The 20,078-nt window shown below is 36.6% G+C and overlaps 1 protein-coding gene across 16 annotated transcripts in view; it reads right to left on the reverse strand.

The window, feature by feature from the left end:
- Cep112 (centrosomal protein 112) overlaps positions 1–19,752 on the reverse strand; it is a 459,140-nt gene extending 439,388 nt beyond the window's left edge. For 5 of the 16 annotated variants that reach the window (XM_074045299.1, XM_074045301.1, XM_074045298.1 and 2 more), the window contains exons 1-4: positions 19,598–19,749; positions 12,391–12,504; positions 9,056–9,246; positions 6,227–6,399 (exon numbers count right to left, since the gene is read on the reverse strand). In XM_074045299.1, coding sequence (XP_073901400.1) covers positions 6,227–6,399; positions 9,056–9,246; positions 12,391–12,496 — 470 coding nt within the window. In that variant the 5' untranslated portion in view covers positions 12,497–12,504; positions 19,598–19,749. Of the gene's footprint in view, positions 1–6,226; positions 6,443–9,055; positions 9,247–12,390; positions 12,505–19,597 lie in introns of those variants that run through there. The other 11 variants (XM_074045296.1, XM_074045300.1, XM_074045293.1 and 8 more) reach the window with 7 other exon arrangements.
- Between the last annotated feature and the right edge of the window lie 326 nt (positions 19,753–20,078).

The following is a 20,078-nucleotide window of genomic DNA, read 5'->3' on the forward strand; positions in this document are numbered from 1 at the left end:
TATTTATCATAAGTGTGTAATTACTAAAAATAATATGCACACATTTGCAAAAATAATGTTTTTGTCTCTATACTTCAGGAGTCCTACTTACTAAAAGTGATACCTAGAACTATTTCATGCACATATGTATCCATAAATACATACATACATAAGCAAATGGAAGTTTGCTATACTTTTATGTACTCCTTTTTAACTTTATATATCTTACAGATCTTGCCAAAAAATGTAAATTTTTTACCATTGCACAAGATAATGAACTAATAATCATCCCACACAGCAATTCATATTCTAGGAATCTGTAATAGCCCAAAACACAAGCAGGTGTGGAATAGCCATTCTTGATATTATAACTGATGAATTGGCACCTTTAAGTCATGAGCCAAACTAACAGTCAAAGTTGCTTACATCCATACCATCCCTGTCTTTTCATGGACACATGGAAATCATATTACAAACTCTTCAACCACAAATCCCAACATCTGTGTTTCACTTCCTACCCAATAGGGGACATCTCTACCTAATAACTTCCCACCAGTATAGTGAAAAAAGGCTTTCAACCATGCTTTCCCATCACTCCTTCTACCTCCTGCCCAACACTGGGGCTTTCCCATGTGGCCCTACATGGTATGCCATGCCCCTTCCTCTTAGTAATTGAATAATTTTTTCAAAAGCAATTGTCTCTTATCATATCTGGTTAAAACAAATCTCAGGTACATTTTAATACAAGGCGAATAATGATATATTTATTAGGATGTTAATTAAGGAATTCCAAAGAATTGAAAGCAATAGAGAAAGGTTATATATTCACAGTATAAGTTATTATCTGCAAGTAAAAAGGCTATATAAGATTACATGACAAAGATTTAAGACATAATTAAGTGAAAAAAGAGCAAGTCATACAACAGTACATACAGTACAAGTCAATTTATAATTTTTAATTACATAGGTGTGGGTGTTGGTTGTCTATTATAAAATACTATGCCCCAAATTGTTGGTGGCAATTACCTATCATGAGGAGAGTAGGAAAAGGAAACAGAAAAACTTTGACTTTTTATTCTGCATATTTGTACATTGAGGTTTTTATCAAGCATGTTTTGTATATATATATTGCAAAATTTTCTAAAATGAAGATAAATACTGTATTCACCATGTATTGCTGAAGAACAAATTATTACTAAGTGAACAGCTTGAAACAACACATAAATTTTCTCATAGGCTCTGTGGATTAGCAGTCTAGGCTCTGCTGAGCTAGGTCCTATGCCTGAGACCACATATGGCTGCAATAATGATTTGACCAGAGCTGGGCTCTCATGTGGAGACTCAACTAGGAAAAGATCCACTTCCCTGCCTGCACGGCTGTCAGCATTCAGTTCCTTATGATTATATGAGTCATGGCAGCTGCTTCTTCAAAGTCAGTAAAGGGAATGACAACAAGACTCTAGAGTAAGTCTGCTAACAAGATGGAGTTTTATACAACACAATATAATCACAGGAGTGACAGCTCATCACCATTGCCATATTCTATTGGCTAGAAGAAAGCACAGGTCCCATATTCATGGGGAAAGGATTATATGAAGAACCCCAAGGGGAGAGTCACAGGGGCCACCTTAAAATCTGCCTACTACAAAGTCAAGTTCCTTATCAGATCTCAATGGCAAACATCTGAATGATGACCAGAAAGGTAGTATATTTTCAGATAGCCCATGATTATAGCACTGAATGAAATTAACCAAACTTTACATGAGTGAGAGATAAGTCTATGATCTCTTAGTAACATTTTATAAAGTCATGCTCCAAAGTCAAATACAACTGAAGTATTTAGTCAAGAAAAGATTCCAATGGCCAGGTGTGCTGGTTCACAACCATAATCCTAGCTATTCAAATGACAAAGATTGAGAAGATCATAGCTGGAAGCCAGGTCAGCCTGAGAAGAAAGTGAGACCCCATCACAACCAGTAAGTTGGAATGTGATAGCTTGTGCCTGCCATCCCACCTATAGAGGTATAAATAGGAGGATCACAGTCCTGGTTGAACCAGGCAAAAAATATGAGACCCCCCCATCTGAAAAGTAACTAAAGCAAAAAAGGGCTGAGGGTATGGCTCAAGTGGTAGGGTACCTGCCTAGCAAGCAGGAGGCCCCAAGTTCAAACCCTGGAGTTTTAAAAAAATAAAAGGAAAAAAGCAAGATACTTCATATAGAAATGCAACAACAACAGAATTATAATAAAATAGCAACACAATTTGGATAAGTGGTGCCTCTAAAGGAAAAAAATGGTAAAACATGATCTTAAATCAAGAAATATGAAAAAGGCAAGCAGAGAATCAGGATAGGACTAGCTGAGTGTTGAAAGTGTTTGGTGTGACATACTAAGTATACTACTCTATGATGTGTATTTGGGAGAAGCATATTATAAGACTGAATATGACCTCATGATACATCTAGCAAGCATGCAACAGACTAATGCCATATTCTACAGGAAGACTGAAAGGAAAGGAAAGGTGCCATCTCTACTGAATAGAGAGTCCTAACAAAAAGGCTTCAAAAGGATTCTGCATCTTTAATGATATAAAAAGGCAAGGGCACAAACAGCATAATCTAAAATGCCATTAGAAATACTTCACATACAAAAAGGTCTAAGTAAAGCAGGATTTTATAAAGTGATCAAAAAAGAAACACTAAGGGGGAAAGATCTTTTAAGATTAAAGAGGTTTTTCAAAGGACAAGTTGAAACGGTTGTAAAATTTATGAGGCAGCATTAAACTTCAGTTCTAAGTAACAATAAATTATTCACTATAAAAAAACATACATGTGTCAAATATTATAAGCCTCTTAAACTTTTTGAAACAATTTCTTTCAGAACTGATTAGATGTATTAGGTCAACATTAACAGATAGTAACTTTCTCATTAGCACAGTATGACCACTCAGAGTAAAGGAGCAAATTTAAAAAAGAAATCTGGAGACAGACCCATCAATGACCGTTCACCAGCACATCTGATCTGATATCGCACATGTTGTATTCAGCCTTAAAATCAATTTTGTCAACTACAGCCAATATAAAAGTTATTTTTAAATGCCTTCGTGTATATAAAATGGCAAATATCTGTTAATTAATACATATGTAGATTACAATCCAAATCAAATTGAAATTTCAAAGCAAATCAAATTATTAAACCAAAAGAAGCATAAGATACTCTAAAAAGTTCTGGTTTTGCAGCCACAATTGACCACTATCCTTTAGGAATGTCCTTACAGCTCCTTCACTGTCTTGCATGGTGTGTGAAGATAATCTCTGGAGATCATTTCCACATTTCCTCTGAAATTCTCTGAAGTTTACCCTTCCCTCCACATTCTCTAAAGATTCAATTTAAAAAATCCTCTGGACTATCCCCTATGACACAATACACATGTCCCAAAGGGTCTTCATATAAATTAAAATAAATTTGTGATACAAATGCTTATTGAATTCCTAACATGTTCCCTCCCAGTGCTAAGAGCTGAAAATATAGTGCAAATAGGAAAAATACCATGAAATTACAAGCTAGAACAAAGTATAGTGATGATACAGAGAAATACAGAGTGCTATGTTCTACAGGAGTAAAGAACAGGATCACCTAAACTGAGCTGGGATGTCAGGTAAGACTTTTTTGTTGCTGTTTTGGTTGTGGGGGTTGCTTCTGGGGTGTGTTCATTTATAGGTTGATGGGTAGATTTTTTGAGACAGTCTCCCTATGCAGCCCAGGCTTGCCTTAAATGCATGATCCTCCTACCTCAGTCTAGTACTAGGATAACAGCCTGTGCCACCACACCTAGCTTAGATGAGGGGGTTTTTTTTTTGTTTTTTTTTTTTTGAGGTTGTAAAAGATGAAGGATGGACCAGAGCCTTATAAAGCTATCTCATGTTCCTACTGATCATTTCTAATTGATAAGTAATGTCTCATACTTAAGTCACTATTTTGTATTAAAATGTATTTAATTATAGGTGGGCAACTAAGAGAAATAAGTCATTTTTAATGTGGGGATTTTACTATGGTTTTATTTTCCAAAAAAGTCACTGAGTAATAATTAAAGAATATTTTCACAAAATTTATCCTATGTTCCAAGGGAGAAAAAACTCCATTCACCTGGACTCCTATAAATCTCAAATCCATTTCCTATGCTGAACCCTTCCCTTGTCCATACTTCAATCTTTTCAAATACTTCCATAACTACACATAACCACTGCATTAAAATTATACATGTACTTATCTCTCTTCTCAATTCATACAAAACAGTTAAAAATTAAATGCATATTACTTAAACAGGAAATAAATGAGAAATTATGCTACCAAATATATTCTTTCTTCCCTTCTACAAACATGTCTTTTCCCTTCTTGAATCATATAATCCCTCTTCTACATATCTTCTTTGTATTTTTGATAGAATATAAAAATAGGAAAACAACGTTTCATTTCCTTCTTAACCCTACACTTAAAGGAACAAAAAGTTCACATTTAATGGATGCAACTGACATTAAATTCAAGCCCATTAAAGAGTGAAGGCATGTTACATTAATAGAATATAAAAATAGGAAAACAACATTTCACTTCCTTCTTAACCGAACCTAAAGGAATAAAAAGTTCACACTGAATGGATGCAACTGACATCAAATTCAAGCCCAGGAAAGAGTGAAAGCATGTTACATTAAGGGAGTAACTAAATATTATTTACCTCTAACCTATGTCACCTACAGCTGTCTTCTGGAAAGATTATCAAGTTTCCAGTTTTTTTTAAGAAAGTTGGATTTTGATATGAAATTTCCCAATTGCTAATTTTGACAACTCATTCAATGACACTGTGCAAGTCAAACAAAACAAATCTGTCCACATAACTTTTTCAGTCTAGGAAGATTATTAACCTCTGGTTTAAGCTCCAATACATAGTTTCCAAGTTTAGTTCACCTTTATATCACAAAGTTCATGTTCATTACACCTAAAAAGGAACCCAGAATTTAGCTAAACAATGTGGCTCAAGTTTAGTTCACCTTTATATCACAAACTCCATGTTCACTGCACCTAGAAAATAATGCAGAATTTAGCCTGGCAAAGTGGCTCAAGCATTAAGGCATCTCCCTAGCAAGTATGAGGCTCTGAGTTCAAACCCCAGTGCCACCAAAAAATTATATATTTTGACAAACAATAAATGGATTTTGCAGCCAAACTAAGATTGTATTTTTCTTTGTATATAGACACAGTCTCTTTACATCTCCATTTACCTGCCTCCAAGGCTAACAAAAATTCTATAATTATACATCTCATTTTTATTCTCTATGAATATAAAAATAAGCATTTAACACCATGTCCTATGGACTCATATATTCATTTCTTTTTATTTTTCTGAACATGTCCTTAATTTTATCACTTCATCCTTCATTGTCTCTCCATGTTAATTTGTTTCCCCTTTCTAATAAAATAATTTCATGGACTGGATCTCTTGCTTTGTGTTCATCTGTTCTTTTCCACCATAATATCTCAGGTCTGAAAAATACATAACCAGACTAAATCAGCAATTGAAACATTTCAAATTACTAACATTTCTGTATCTGGTTAAGGTATAAATCAAAGAAATTATAGTGGGCAAGAAAGATTACATTGTTAACAGAAACAAATTCTTAAAACTACCAAGAAAGTTGTGAGGAGTGAAGTATAAAGCATGGAACATGTCAACTGACACTGTCCAAAATTTTAACATTTTAGGGAACAATGACGACAGGAAAAATAAAAATTTGATACAAGCCCAAATTTAAATGTATTCCTCATAAAGGCCCAAAACTATACTGTAACAATAACAGTCTTTTTGTGTATCTTAGAAGTTTCTTTTTATTTGTACTAAAAATCCTGCTTAAGCTTAATACTACATGGTAAGAAAGCACATTTTAATGAGGTTTATATTTATATTCTTATTTCATTAAATGAAAACAAATATTTCTCAATGAGGAGGAAAGGAAAAATAGTCACATCTAAGAATCAACATGGACGTGCAAGATGTTCTATTTTATTGAAGTCATTGATAATGTTCTTAATTCATCTCATAAAAGAAAATGCAGTCATGTTATTTAAAGAGTCTATGAGTGTATGTATATGAAATTAATTGATATCCATAAAAGTAGCTAAAAATATAAATGTAAGAACCAGTTCAAAAGACAGGCTAAATGATAAACATTCAAAATCTTATTTTTGTAGCATACCTGTGGGCCTCAGTGGGCAACATCACCAAAGTGTTATCTTCTCCAGAAGAAATATTCCATGATTCACTTAATCTGTGTTCACTTGTCCCCAGTTCACCCATTACCCAGTCAGGTAACTTCTCTGGGCTTGAACCTTTTCCTCGTGCTGGATTTGGTTCATCAAAATAGATGGACTGATTTTTAAAAATTAAAGAAATTAGATCAAAAAGAATTAACCTAGAAGGTAACACACACACAGGAAATTAATGTGAGTCAACTCCCTGTATAGCTATCCTTATCTCAACCAGCAAAAACACTTGTTCTTTCCTATTATTGCTTATACTCTCTCTTCGACAAAATTAGAGACAAGGGCAAAATAGTTTCTGCCGGGTTATAGAGGGGGAGGGGGAGAGAAGGAGGGGGTGGGATGGGTGGTAAGGGAGGGGGTGGGGGCAGGGGGTAGAAATGACCCAAGCCCTGTATGCACATATGAATAATAAAACAACAACAAAAAAAAAAAAACCAGAATGGGCATTAGGCTAAGCTAGTTCCAGTGCCTTCGGTTCCGACTAAAGTGAACCTATAGCCAACTTACTGTAAATAAAAAAATAAAATTTCATTTTAACCAATCAAAAGAAAAAGAAATTATTCTTTCAAATATACTATAAAGAAACACTTAAAATTTGCACTGTTTCATTTTCATAAAAGCCTTTCAAATACTCAATTTAAATTCAATTACATACAAATATATTAAAATGTATCACTCAATGCACAATGATTATGAAATACTAAAATAACAAAATGGATAAAATATTTACACTTCATACTCTGCTATATAAGAAATTTATTAAATAACAAAACTATACAACAGATAATTTGAGAATAATTTCTTATGTAAAGCAGTGATATTAGCTTTATGAAGAACTAAATGGAAAGCCTTTTTTAAATCATGTTCTACCCTATTTCTTTTTGTGACCCTTACAACTTTGCTGCGCACCCACATGCACACTCCATTGGAAGAGAAACCACAATCAACACAAGTCAGAAATTAAAATCACTAATCCCATGATAAGGTGGTAATGACACAGTGAGAGACTTGGGCTTTTGTTCTGGGCATATTATTAACTGGAGAGGGTACCCATGACAAGTCCCCAGGCCTTCTCATTATTATTATTTGTAAAATAAAGTCCTTCCCTATGACTCTGTAAAATTGACTGTGAATGGGAAAATATGACACAATATACTCATATTAGCACATTACATCTTAACATAAAATGTTCTCCTTCAGTCGTTAAAGATGATATTAGCCCGTTTATTTTTCTCTAAGTGAGTTGGGCTGTAACTCTTTCTGAAGAAAAGTGCCCCAACTGGAACTTGTACAATTTTCCCAGTCCTACACAGAAATCCTCAGGGGGCTATTCTCCAGGGAGGAGTGACATGTAAGCCTCTATCCCAAATTAGAAATGCATGGCAATGTCTTTTTAAATGAGATAGACTAACCCTGACCTCTTATCCACAGTTTCGCTTTCCATGGTTTTAATTACCTGCAGTCAACATTAAATGGAAAATTCCAGAAATAGTAAGTTTTAAATTGCATACCATTCTGAATCAATGTAATGAAAACTTGCACCATTTGTCTCACTATGTCACACCAGATATATTCATGTTGTATATACATCTTCCCATTAGTTATTTAGTAGCTGTCTCAACTATCAGTATAGTTTAAAGGATTCAGAGATAGACACACAGTGGGAGAAAGGATCTTGAAATGTATCCCCCACAAACAAGCGAGGGGTATTACTGCAGTAGTCACTTCGATGTCTAACCAAATATGAACTCAAGCAACTACTATCTCAAATACTACTAATCTTAACATGAGCAAAAGGTATGGCACTACTTTAACATAAGTTGGAAAATAGCATTAAAACTTTTGAGCATTCTGCCACCAACAACAGGAATTATCCTCTAGTGTGTAGCATGTCATATGATTAAATTTTGATTTAAGTAAACTGATAAAATACAAAAAATCTTATAATACATCACATAAGAATTTTGCAGTTCATAAATATGTATATGTATCCACACATACACACACACATTAACACATTAACAACTACTAGCACCACCCAATTATACTTCTCAAGAACTCATATCCCACACAAATCAAGGTGTATTTCCTGTTTATAAGGGACAAGATAGTAACAATTCATCAATGAAGCATAGTAAAACTGCCTTGTGACAAAGCTGATTATAATTAAGTGAAGTATATAAAATCATTTTTAAGCTCCAACTTACTATTGTTGTTACAGTAGAACTTATAGAAGTCATTCAACCCAACTGCTTATAAATTTTAAAATAATATATAAACTAGTATTTACTGAAATGTTACTATTATAATTCAATGAAAATTAGGAAATTAAGCTTAATACTGAAAATTCATTTATAGAAATATCGCAAATATAACAGAATAAATCAATACAGATATCCTCCTTATAGGCTAATGCCTGCTTTCTATGAAAGTTGGAAAGAACTGAATCATGGGGAAAAAAAACAGTTTTAACTAATGTGTTATCTAGCACATTTAACTTAACAGTGTTATCATTCCCAAAAGGTATGATAAGTTACACTCACTTTTTTTCCTACCTTTTTATTTTGTTTTGTTTGAAACAGGATCTCACTGCAGGACATGCTGGCCTCAAACTCCATACCTAGCCCAGGTTATTCCTGAAGTTAAGGTCGTCCCACCTCCACCTTCCATATGCTGGGATTAAAGCTATATGCCACCACACCCAGCTTTACATTCACTTTTAAAGAAATGAAACTAATACACTTGTGCTCAATGGTACCTACCATGTATGATGGTAATGTTTTTAGAGTCCCTGGTTCAGGGCGGTGTGTAAAAGGACCTTCCAGTACTCCCCGCTTAAGCATATGCAGTAACAGTTTGGCGTAGAGGTTCCGATTCTTCCTGCCCATGACTCCTGCACCTGTTCCTGAAGGTTCACACAGCTTTCTAATCCAAAGAGCACACCTCTGCCGTTCTATAAATACATACAAATGATAAGAAACTTACCTTTTCAAAAATAAAACATTAAGTTGCAAAGACTTATAATAGCATTTACTTCAGTCTAGAGCAAAGATCAGCAAACTTCTGTAAAGAGCTCAAGGGTAAATACTCTAAGTTTTGCAGGTCTTATGATCTGTGGTACAGTCTACTTAGTCACATCAAGAAAGCATTAACAAACCATATGTAAACAAATGGCATGGTTGTGTTCTAATAAAACTTTCCAAAAAAAGCTGTGAGCTGTAGTTGGCATGGGCCATAGATTCCCAGTCTAGAATTTTACTTTGCTAGTGAGTTGGCAGTTGGGCAAGACAAATGCAAAGCAATTTTCATAAAAATAAAATCTCTAGAATACCATAAAATAAATTTAAGATTTTGCTCTAATTTTGCATCTCTAAAAACTTTTAAGATATACTGAAAAAGCTGTCTATAATTCTAACTATGAAACCTAAAAAGAGATCAAATACAAGCTCTGATTTATCAAGCATTTATACTTACTCTAAAATTAAATCCAAATGATTGGTACATTAAAGCCAATAATTTCCAAGGATTTGTAGCTGGTTATTTAGGGTTTTCTTTTAACATCTCTAAAAATAATTGAGTGGTATTTACATGTAATATTGGTACATTAAAGCCAATAATTTCCAAGGATTTGTAGCTGGTTATTTAGGGTTTTCTTTTAACATCTCTAAAAATAATTGAGTGGTATTTACATGTAATATCATAAAATGATTATCCTTTTTAAAAATCTACCTAAAAAATAGCATAGTTTAATTCACATATAATGATCCATTCATTGTATTATCTTGCTGTGACACATCAGACTTTTTTCAAGTCTAATGAAAACTACTCGGATGTTAATTTTTATCACTTTAATCAATTTGAGGATTATATCATAAGTCTACTCTAATCTCTTAGTTTATAAAGGTCATGTTCATTTATTGTTTTACCTACAAAAATCACTAAGGCTGGATTTACCACTTGGCAAATCTCACTTCAGGTATGAGAGCTATGCCACTAAAAAACTTTTGTATTTTTTTGCTACGAAAATTATATCATAAAACAAACTTCATTTAACACTGGGTGTGCTTTGTACAAAAAGAAAATATAAAAGTGAAACTGATGAACTTAAGTAAATAGCTTTTCAAACTGTGTTTTCAAGATATTCTGTAGCAAATTAAAATCTCTTTTATATTCTAATACACAGAATTTAGTACAAATTGGTTACTGAAAAGAATTCAATCCTCTAATTAAAACGTTGGATGGAAATACTGTCAAAAGTAGAATTTAGCTAAAAGAATAGTTCTTGAATGTGACATGAATTCCCACATGCTCATTATGAATTAATTAAATATAAGAGGACCATGAATGTTCCAATATTCACAATGCATCATGAATCAAAGATTATAATTAATCAACTCTGTTGGAGACCAGGCATGAACCCTGGACTGGGAAATAATGGAGCTGCATGGCTTCTCCATGGTAGGAGCTTGCACAGTCTCTCCTGCCATATTTTTCCCAGTACCTGGTGTCTTAACCTTTGTTCTCACATCTCCTTGAAGAATACAACCTGCTGTGTCCGCATACCAGCCCCCTGATGCAAAACTAGAAAAAGTATCAGAACTGTCAGGAGACTCCCTGATGCCAGATTCATCAATACCTTAGACAAGGTGTCCTGCGTGCCTTGATGGTTCCAAAACTGATGTGTTGTAATTAAGCTTCATTAGCCATAGGAAAATTAGCCCACCAAACCTCATTCCTTTCACCTTGCATCAAGAATTGTTAAAGCTTCATTTTTACCTGAGTCTTTTCCTTATACTGACCTATAAAATAAACACTCTGGCTCAGGTAGGCGCTCACGTTTCCCACCAGGAACATGCAGCCCTCCCGATCCCAGCATTCTGTTTTATGCTGTATGTCTGTATGCTTGTGTGTGTTTTATTTCTCATTCCCCGCCGCTCTTAGGTTCACGCAGCATACCCACGCAAGTCATGGACAAACTCTATGTATCTAAAATCTATTTTTAAAAGAAGATAAAATATGAGAATGGCTCAATTTGAAATACATTTATAATGGGAAATCTTAATATAATTTTTTCTTAATCAGCAGACCAAGACAAAAAGAAAAAAAGTAGTATCAGAAAAGGATGAAGTACAAAAATATCATTAAAAACTATTTGAAATCATCATGAATGAGCCATGAGATATGAAATACTCATTTGAAGACTCGCAGAGAAACAAAGAAAAGGTTCAGGTCCAACAAGGCAAGAGAAGAGGCAGAAGTAAAGGATTCAAGGGAAGGCTATGCCAAATCATCCTGAATTGGAAAGGCTGCAAGCTCTGTAACAGTAAGTGACTACAGAAGGCAAAATACATATGTCACACTCCCTTCTCCCAATACAACTCCCTGGAATAAATATCTAATACTGAGTCAGTCCCTCACTTTGTATAAACAGAGAACTTGGAAAAGGTAAAAGCCATAGTTCCTTAGTCCCACTTCACCGTTAATTCCACAGCTACCAAGTCAGATTTACCTTTATGGCTAACCTATACCTACAGTGACCTAGAGAATCTCCCTGGGTCCCAAAATTCTAATTTCTCTCAGATGCCTTAAATTATCTGAAAATTATGTATTTTGAGACAGACTCTCACAATTCCTGTTTCTGAACAGAAATTAGAGGCAACATACAAATAAAAACTCATTCATACTTGATTTTATTCTATCAGTTAATAAGCATAAGAGACCAACAGATTCTTTTCTGCTTTGATAAACAAAAGGGTCAGAGAGTAAGTAAATGGTAGGGCCTGAAACAGAAGATATTTCCACAGGAGGAAAAGGATGCCAGAAAAAGCAGTCATAGCTAACTTTTGAGATCCATGTAGTATAGGCTCATGGCATATGAGTGGTGGTATCACAATAAGATCTTTCCACAACTTAGAGGACACTGTCAATAAATTTTTATTTACCCTTGAACAACTGAAGTAAGCAATCCTACCTCAGTAGTGAAAATTATTACTAAAAGATTTGAGATTTCTTTCCATTTTTTGGCAGTTCACTGGTTTGATTAAATAATAATAAAGAAAAATTAATCCTAAGTATCTAATTTCAAACACAATCTTACCTGACCTATGGGGTAATTTTAGAACGAAGGGCTTCATATCTACCACAAAGTGATCAAACTCTGCATCCAGCTTCTCCCATTTTTCTTCTTCACTTCCCATTTCCATAGTCCAATCTGTAAGTGGTTTAAAATTAAACATTAAGGGTCTATGTATTGAAGACTACATAACTCTAAAGGAAGAGATAGAAAACTCATCAATTAAATGCCAATTATCTCAAAACGGACATCCAGACTTACTGCAATTCCAATCAAAATCCAAAAGTATTCTTTGTAGATAACAGACAAGCTGACTCTAAAATTTATATAGGAAGGTAAAGGAACCAGAGTAGCTGAAATGATTTTGAAAAAGAACAAAGTTGGAAGACTCACATTACCCAATTTTACGATGTATAAAGCTACAGTAGTCAGGAGGTACTGGAGGAAGGACAGACACATAGATTGATGGAACAAACAAGAGAGTCCAAAATGGATCAACACAAACATGGACAACTGATTTTCAACAAATTCACAGAGAAATGATAGTTTTTACAACAAATAATATTATAAAGACATGCATATGCAAAAAAAATTAAATCTCACCTCCAAATTAACTCCAAATGAATACTGAACCTAAGTATAAAATGTAAAACTATAAAACTCTTAGAGAAAAATATAGGACAAACCTTCATGACCTTGGTTAAGGCAAAAATTTCTTATATGCAACACTAAATGTACTATCCATAAAAAAAGAATTGATATGCAATATTGGACTTCACCAAGAAGGAAAAAAACTTTTTGATCTGCAAAGGACTCTATTAAGGGATTGAGGAAATAAACTACAGACTGGGAGAAAATATTTGCAAATTTTACATTTCATAAAGAACTTATATTAAGGATATATGGGTGGGCTGAGGATATAGGTCAGTGGCAAAGTGCTTGCCTAGCATGTGTGAAGCCCTGTGTTCAGTCTCTAGGACTAAGTGTATATATATATATATATATATATATATATATATATATATATATCAAAATTTAATCATAAGGAAACAAACAATGCAATAAAAATAATCAACAACATTAATCCCCAGTTGATAACAATTAATTATATATTTCAAAATAGCTAGCAGAGATGACTTTCAAAGTCCCCAAGGCAAAGAAATGATAAAAATCTGAGGTAATGATTATCCCAATTATCCTGATCTGATCATTACACAGTATTCAGTTTTGAAATGTCGCAATGTACCCCATTGATATGTACAATTACTATGTGTCAATTAAAAATTTAAAATACCCATTTTTAAATCTATCTCTTTACCAAAGAAGAAACAAATGATAGCAAGAAGACACACAAAAACATACTCAACATCATTAGTCACTAAGGAATGCAAATTAAAACCATAACGAAATACTACTCTAACCCCATCAGAACAACTGAATTAAGAATATGAACAATACACAGAGCCAGGGAGGATGTAGAACGCAGCAACTCTCATACATTACTGCTGGGAATGTAAAGTGACACAGCCACTCAGGAAACCAGTATGGCAATTTCTTACAAAGTTAAATGTATATGCTCCATGTGACCTAGAAATCCCACTCACAAGTATTTACCTAGGTAAGACGAAAACCTATATTCACACAAAAATGAAGTATGATGTTTATACCACCTTTTTGTTTAAAATCACCAAACACTGGAAACAGTCCAAATTTCCCTCAACTAGGGATGGGTAAGCAAACTAGAAACAGTCCAAATTTCCCTCAACTAGGGATGGGTAAGCAAACTGTGGTAGGGTCACACAATAACATAGTACTCAGCAACAAAAAAGAATTACTATTGATACACAAAGCAACAGCAGGGATAAACTACAATGTATTATGCTAAGTGAAGAAGAAGCCATTTTCAAAAGACTCTAGATTAATTCCATTTGTAGGCATTCCAGAAAGGGCAAAAAAAATTCACCATACAGCACAGTCAGTGGATCATAGGGATTAGATGGTAGAGTCTAAATAGAAAGGGATGGCACCAGAAGACTGCTTGCTTGGAGTTTTGAATTGTTCTGTACACTGTCTGTAGGTGAGGTTGCAAAACCTGGGCATGTATAAAAATTCAATGAACTGTATACCAAATAAGTAAATTTGTTGTACATGTTAAATTTTTTAATTCCTTTAAAAATTTTTTAAGTAAGAAAACCTACTGAGTATAAAGAGGCTAAATCTCAAAAATCAGAAACATATGTTTTTGGCAAAATTTCTCATATTAAAAATATACCCAGCTCAATCTGTAGCACTGGAAAGAGGGAGGGAGAAAGAGAAGAAGGAAGAGGAGGAGGAGGAGAAATATATATTATATAATATATATATTTTATATATATATATATATATACACACACATTCTATATGTTCCTTTTGAACTGTGAAATGTCTTGATAGCAGATGTGAACTATATTTATATGATATATAATGCCTAATTTGTCATGATCACTTTTAAATTACACATTTGGGGAAAGTTCTGTTCTGCCTCATGAAGTGTCGTGTTCTACACATTTCCCTCTCGCTGCTAAACCAGCTTCTGGTATTTACCACAGTATTCACCATTTTATTATGAATAATCTCTTCTAGAAACTTCTCTCCAGTCTACGTAAGTAAATCCTACCTTTCACTCACTGGCTTTTCTTCTCTCACAGCTTTAACAGTACACCACAGTGTCACTCTCACATACTTACACTTTGAGTCTTTCACTCATCCCATTCAGGATGCTTCCCAGGAAGGAAAACACTAGCTGAGGTCCATGTTGCCACTTTACAACTACTGTTCTTCAGCCTCAACCCTAAAATCCCTCTTAGAAGGCTCCAACATCTGACACATACTCCCCATTCCCATCACTGTCATCTCGCAAAGAAACACCTTCATCTGGTAACATCCACCCAGCCCCACCCCTCCTTTTTCCACTAGATCTGTTCTTTCTACTCAAGACTGCAATCTTTTAGTTCCCCTTTCATTCTCCAACCAAGTGGCTGCCGGAGAAAGATTGCACTGCCTCCGGGTTGGCTTCCATTCGATGGAATGTGAACCTTAGAAACTTTTACTATTTCCTACTCCACAAATAAGCTTTTAAAACTTTTACCACATATCTTAAAGCCTCTTACACAACCCAGCTCTCCTCACTCTCAATTTTTACAAGTTTGCCTCTTGTTTCATGAAAAATATAACAGGTGGTGACATCCCTATTAAAATTGTACTCCTCCCACCTCCCACCTTAGCTTAAAGAGACACATCCTTGTCTCTTCTGCTCCTGAACCAGAAGCAACATCTACTATCCCTCTTCTCTATTTCAAATTCTCCTTTCTCTTCTATGCCAGCCGTCATTCTAGCCTGGCATTCACCAGTCTTACTCTTTCTTCACTTCAACCTCTAGCCAGATCTCACCCACTATGAATTACCTCTTCATCTCCATCATGCTACTGAAAATCTGCCAAAGTTCATTAATGGTCTATTAGTTGTCAAATCAAAGGCGCATCTTCAGTTTGTATGCTGACATCACCACAACATCCTTTACTTCTTACAACTCACTGCTCTTAGAAACTTGTCTAACTTCAGTAGTTCCATTCACACCTATATCTCAACATTAAATCTGGATTTTCCAGTGCTCTCTCCTTAGTTTTACTCTCCCTGGGCAAACACGCTCAGTATTATAACTTTCAGTATTTTCATGCCATTCACCCTTAAATTTTATTTCTAACTCCACTCTCTCTTTGCTTCAGACTCCTATTTACAACAAATTCCTGGACCTATTCAGTAATGTCCTGTTACATAGATTTACAGCTCCCAAAGAAAATTCTTCATGATTTTTCCCCATACACCAATTCTACCTATGTTATACTCTGTTGGTGGCATCATTGTCTACTTCATCTCCCTGTGTTTCAAGGTTCCCATTCTCTAAACACCCAGAAACAATGCATCAACAAATAATCAGCAGAGTCTCAAAATCTGCCAGCTTTAGGATGGAGGTGTGGCTCAAGTGGTAGTGCATCTTTCTAGCAACATGAGTTCAAACCCCAGTAAGGCCAAAAAAAAAAAAAAAATGGAAATAGACCCTGAATGAGTCTAGAGCTAGAGGAATGGTACAAGTGGTAGAGTGCTTTGCCTAGCAAGTGAAAAGCCCTGGCTTCAAACCACAATACCACCAAAAAAAAGAGGGAGGGAAGGAGAGAGCAAAGAAGGAAGGAAGGGGGAAAGAGGGAGGGAGGAAGGAAGGAAAGAAGGAAGGGAGGGAGGGAGGGAGGAATCTGTCAGCTTTACTAAACTCACTACCACTATCTCAGATAAAGCCTTGCCCACCACTGACTGGCACTACTGCAATAGCCTCATTTGCTGTCTTTGAACAACCCATTTTCTCTACTTGAGAAATCAGCTAAGCCTAGCACCCACTGTTTACAAATCTCCTCTTGCATGACTATGACAGAATACTATCCAAACTCAGGCATGCAAGCAACTTTGCATTTATGCTGATATCGCTCCCCCCCACACACACACACCCCAACCCATCATTTCACTTGTCACAATGAACTTTTCACCATTCTTCGAACATTCCAAGCCTTTTTTTTTTTTATTCTGCTCCTTTTGCACAGACTATTTCCTCTGCCTGGGTCAGGTAAACACAGCTCAAAAGTCACCTTAGTGACTCTGGTCCCACTTACCCTAGACGGATTACTGCTCCAATCTCATTGCAAACCACTCACATTTAACAGCATTTATCATGCTGTTATTTTTTTAACATATTTTCTACCATCTAGGAGATGCTCCTGGAAGGCAGGATCATGACTTATACATTTTACTAAATATCTAACATATTATCTGGCACATATTAGGAGCTGAGGAACTGATTGCTAAGTAAACAGATTAATGCTTCACTCTTACATGATTGTTTTTTAATGCTTCTGTTCTGAATAGGGATAGATCCTCCAGAATGGAATACTATATGCTCCTAATTCTGTTGACCAAAACTGATCATCCTACCTTCTGTATTACAGAAGGAAGAAGAAATATGTTCTCAAATTTAAGACTTGGTTAAAATAAGTTGTATTTAGAACTAGGGATGTAGTTTGGTGGTAGAGCATTTGTACAGCATTTGTGAGGCCCTGGGTTTGATCCTGAGCACCACAAAAATAAATAAATAAATTTTATTCACATGCATTCTCTGATTAGTTGGTTAGTGTGGGGATTTTATTCTGTTTGATTGGTTTCATTTTATATTCCTATAATATATTCTTTCAATTATGTACTTACAAGGCTTATGATACCACTGCTGTATGTTAGATCATAAAGTGGAAAAGTTAACTACTCAAATGGGAACTCATAATTCAGAATTTTAAGCACATCTCTGGCCTAGATGTAACTCCAGGCTTTAACAGTGCGCCCTATAATGTACTAATGTGCCTAAGAGCATCATTTATGGTCAAAGTAAAAAGATTCCTCAGAATCAGTAATTCTCAACAAATCCTTTGACACTGGCAGGAAATGTTAGTGTTTAATGCTCGAGGATACTAAAACTTAACAGTTACATGACTCACCAGACTCATAAATTAAGCACAAAGCTCAGATTAAAATTCTGAAATCCCTGGCTCTCAGAGCCATTATATCTAATAGCTCAGCCATTTACATGTAAGTCAGCAATATCTCCAACTAATAAAAAAAAAAAGTCTTCTGAAAAGCAGGAAGGCAATCTGAATTTCTATAAAGACCTGCAAAGCTTAAGTATACACTCTATTTTTTAAAAAAACTAATATTGAGTCAAAAGTGATATTTAGCAAAAGCTAAAAATTCGATTCTCTTATCCCTTATTCATTCTCCACCAAAATAAGTGGAAAAGGCAACAAAAAATTATTTCAAACTTTCAAGGAATTCCTGCTTCAAATATACAAATTATATCCAGCTATTCAAAAGTTTTACATTATTTATCAGAATTTATGTATTTTAATTATAAAAATGTAAAAAGTAGGTAAAGTCACATCTGGGGCTTAGATTTAAAGTACTTACAGTGTCTAGTACTGATAGAAATTATAGTGTGACCACTGGTTATATAAATCACTTCAAAGTAAAAAAGAAATAAATTGGGTGGGTCTTGGATGTATCTATAGTCTACAGTTGAATCATGTCTTTAATTAAACTCACTGGCTTGGTCTTTTCTTTATTTTAAACCTGTCCCTTTCTGACAGCTACAAAATGGGCTAAGACCTTCTTAAGGTGCTTAGCTGCCACAGAAGTCAGCAAAACATAAGCAAGCCACAAATACTCAAAGGCCTTGGGAAAAGGAGCCCCAACTGCTAAGCCAAGAACACGCTTCATCCATGTCATGCCCCTTGTCAAACACAGCAAACATGCTCCTGAAAGTTGTGTCAAGTCCATTTGGTTCCACCAAATCATATTCTAAATGTAGTGGGGGGCAGTAGACTTGAACTGCCAATATATCAAAACGGGTCACATGTGCACGTTTTATCTGGCTTACACATTTGGTGCTTAGGACAGGAGCGTTCCCCACCGTGCCAGGCGCAGCTGCGCGCGTTAAAACCTGGGTGGGGGTGAGGTGAGGGTGGGGTGGGTCCCCGCGCCATGCCAAACGGGCAGGATTGATTTCCACCACCACCACAGACTGCAAAGGCATAACAGCGCGGAGTAACTGACCCAGGGTCCCACCGGAAGTCAGTGGACCCGAACGCTGTGCACAGACTTGTGCACGACTCTTGGCTGCACTGGGTGGAGCGGCTCATTGCATTATTTCACCCATCTTCAAGTACTAAAGACAGATCATAAAAACAGCCGCGCAATGATGAGAATAAAAGCTGTTTTCCGATTTACTTATGTTGTTCTCTTGAGCACTTCGGTCACTTCCTCTGCCAGTGCGGTCAGCTTGAGGGGCGACCTGCGTGGCCCCCTCAGGTCCAGGACACAGATTTCCTCTCACAACCCCAAGCACCCCCAAGCTGATCAAACTTTACTCACAACTTTCCCACCCTGAGTCCCTCCTGGATTTCACCCTGCAGCTGACACAGGGGCAGCAGCGACAAGACCCACCCCGGTCGTCGTCGTCCCCCTCCCGCCCTGCCCCCAGCCAAGGGGCGCGAGCCCCTCAGGCCCGAGCACGGGCCGGGGCCTGCGGGTGACGCCCGTCCCCGAACGAGCCCGCACGGGCGGGGCGGCTGCTACCCCGCGCAAAATTCCACTCGAGAACCTGGGAGTAGGAGCGGGAGGGCCCCCACACGCAAGCTTTCCGCCCCGCCGCCGACGCCAACGCCGCCAAACCGTTTCAAATCCTTGCGGGCCGCCCGGTCGCCTCCGCCCAGCAAGCCGGGGGCGGGGACTACCGGGCTCGCATTTCCCCGCCTCCTGCCCCACCCCTCCTGCTGCGGGTGGGGCTTAGTGCCGTTGCCGTGGCAACGTTCCCAGGTCGTGGGTGGGGATTTCCGCCCTCGCATTTCCTCGCCCTCGCGCTGAGGCCAGCGTACGGCGCCGTTGTCATGCCAACGCTCCGGGCTGCAGCTTCCAGCACCTAGCCGACTAGAGTCAGGACTTCCGGTTTCATAGTTCCCGCCCTCCCGGCGGCTCAGTGCGCACAGAGCTGTTGCTGTGGTAACGTTCTGGGCCACTGTGCAGCCTTCAAGTTCTGGCCACCTTAGAGCTGAATCTTCCATGATGACCAGACTGCTATGTGG

This window comes from Castor canadensis, chromosome 11, assembly GCF_047511655.1.
Source record: "Castor canadensis chromosome 11, mCasCan1.hap1v2, whole genome shotgun sequence".
NCBI lineage: Eukaryota > Metazoa > Chordata > Mammalia > Rodentia > Castoridae > Castor > Castor canadensis.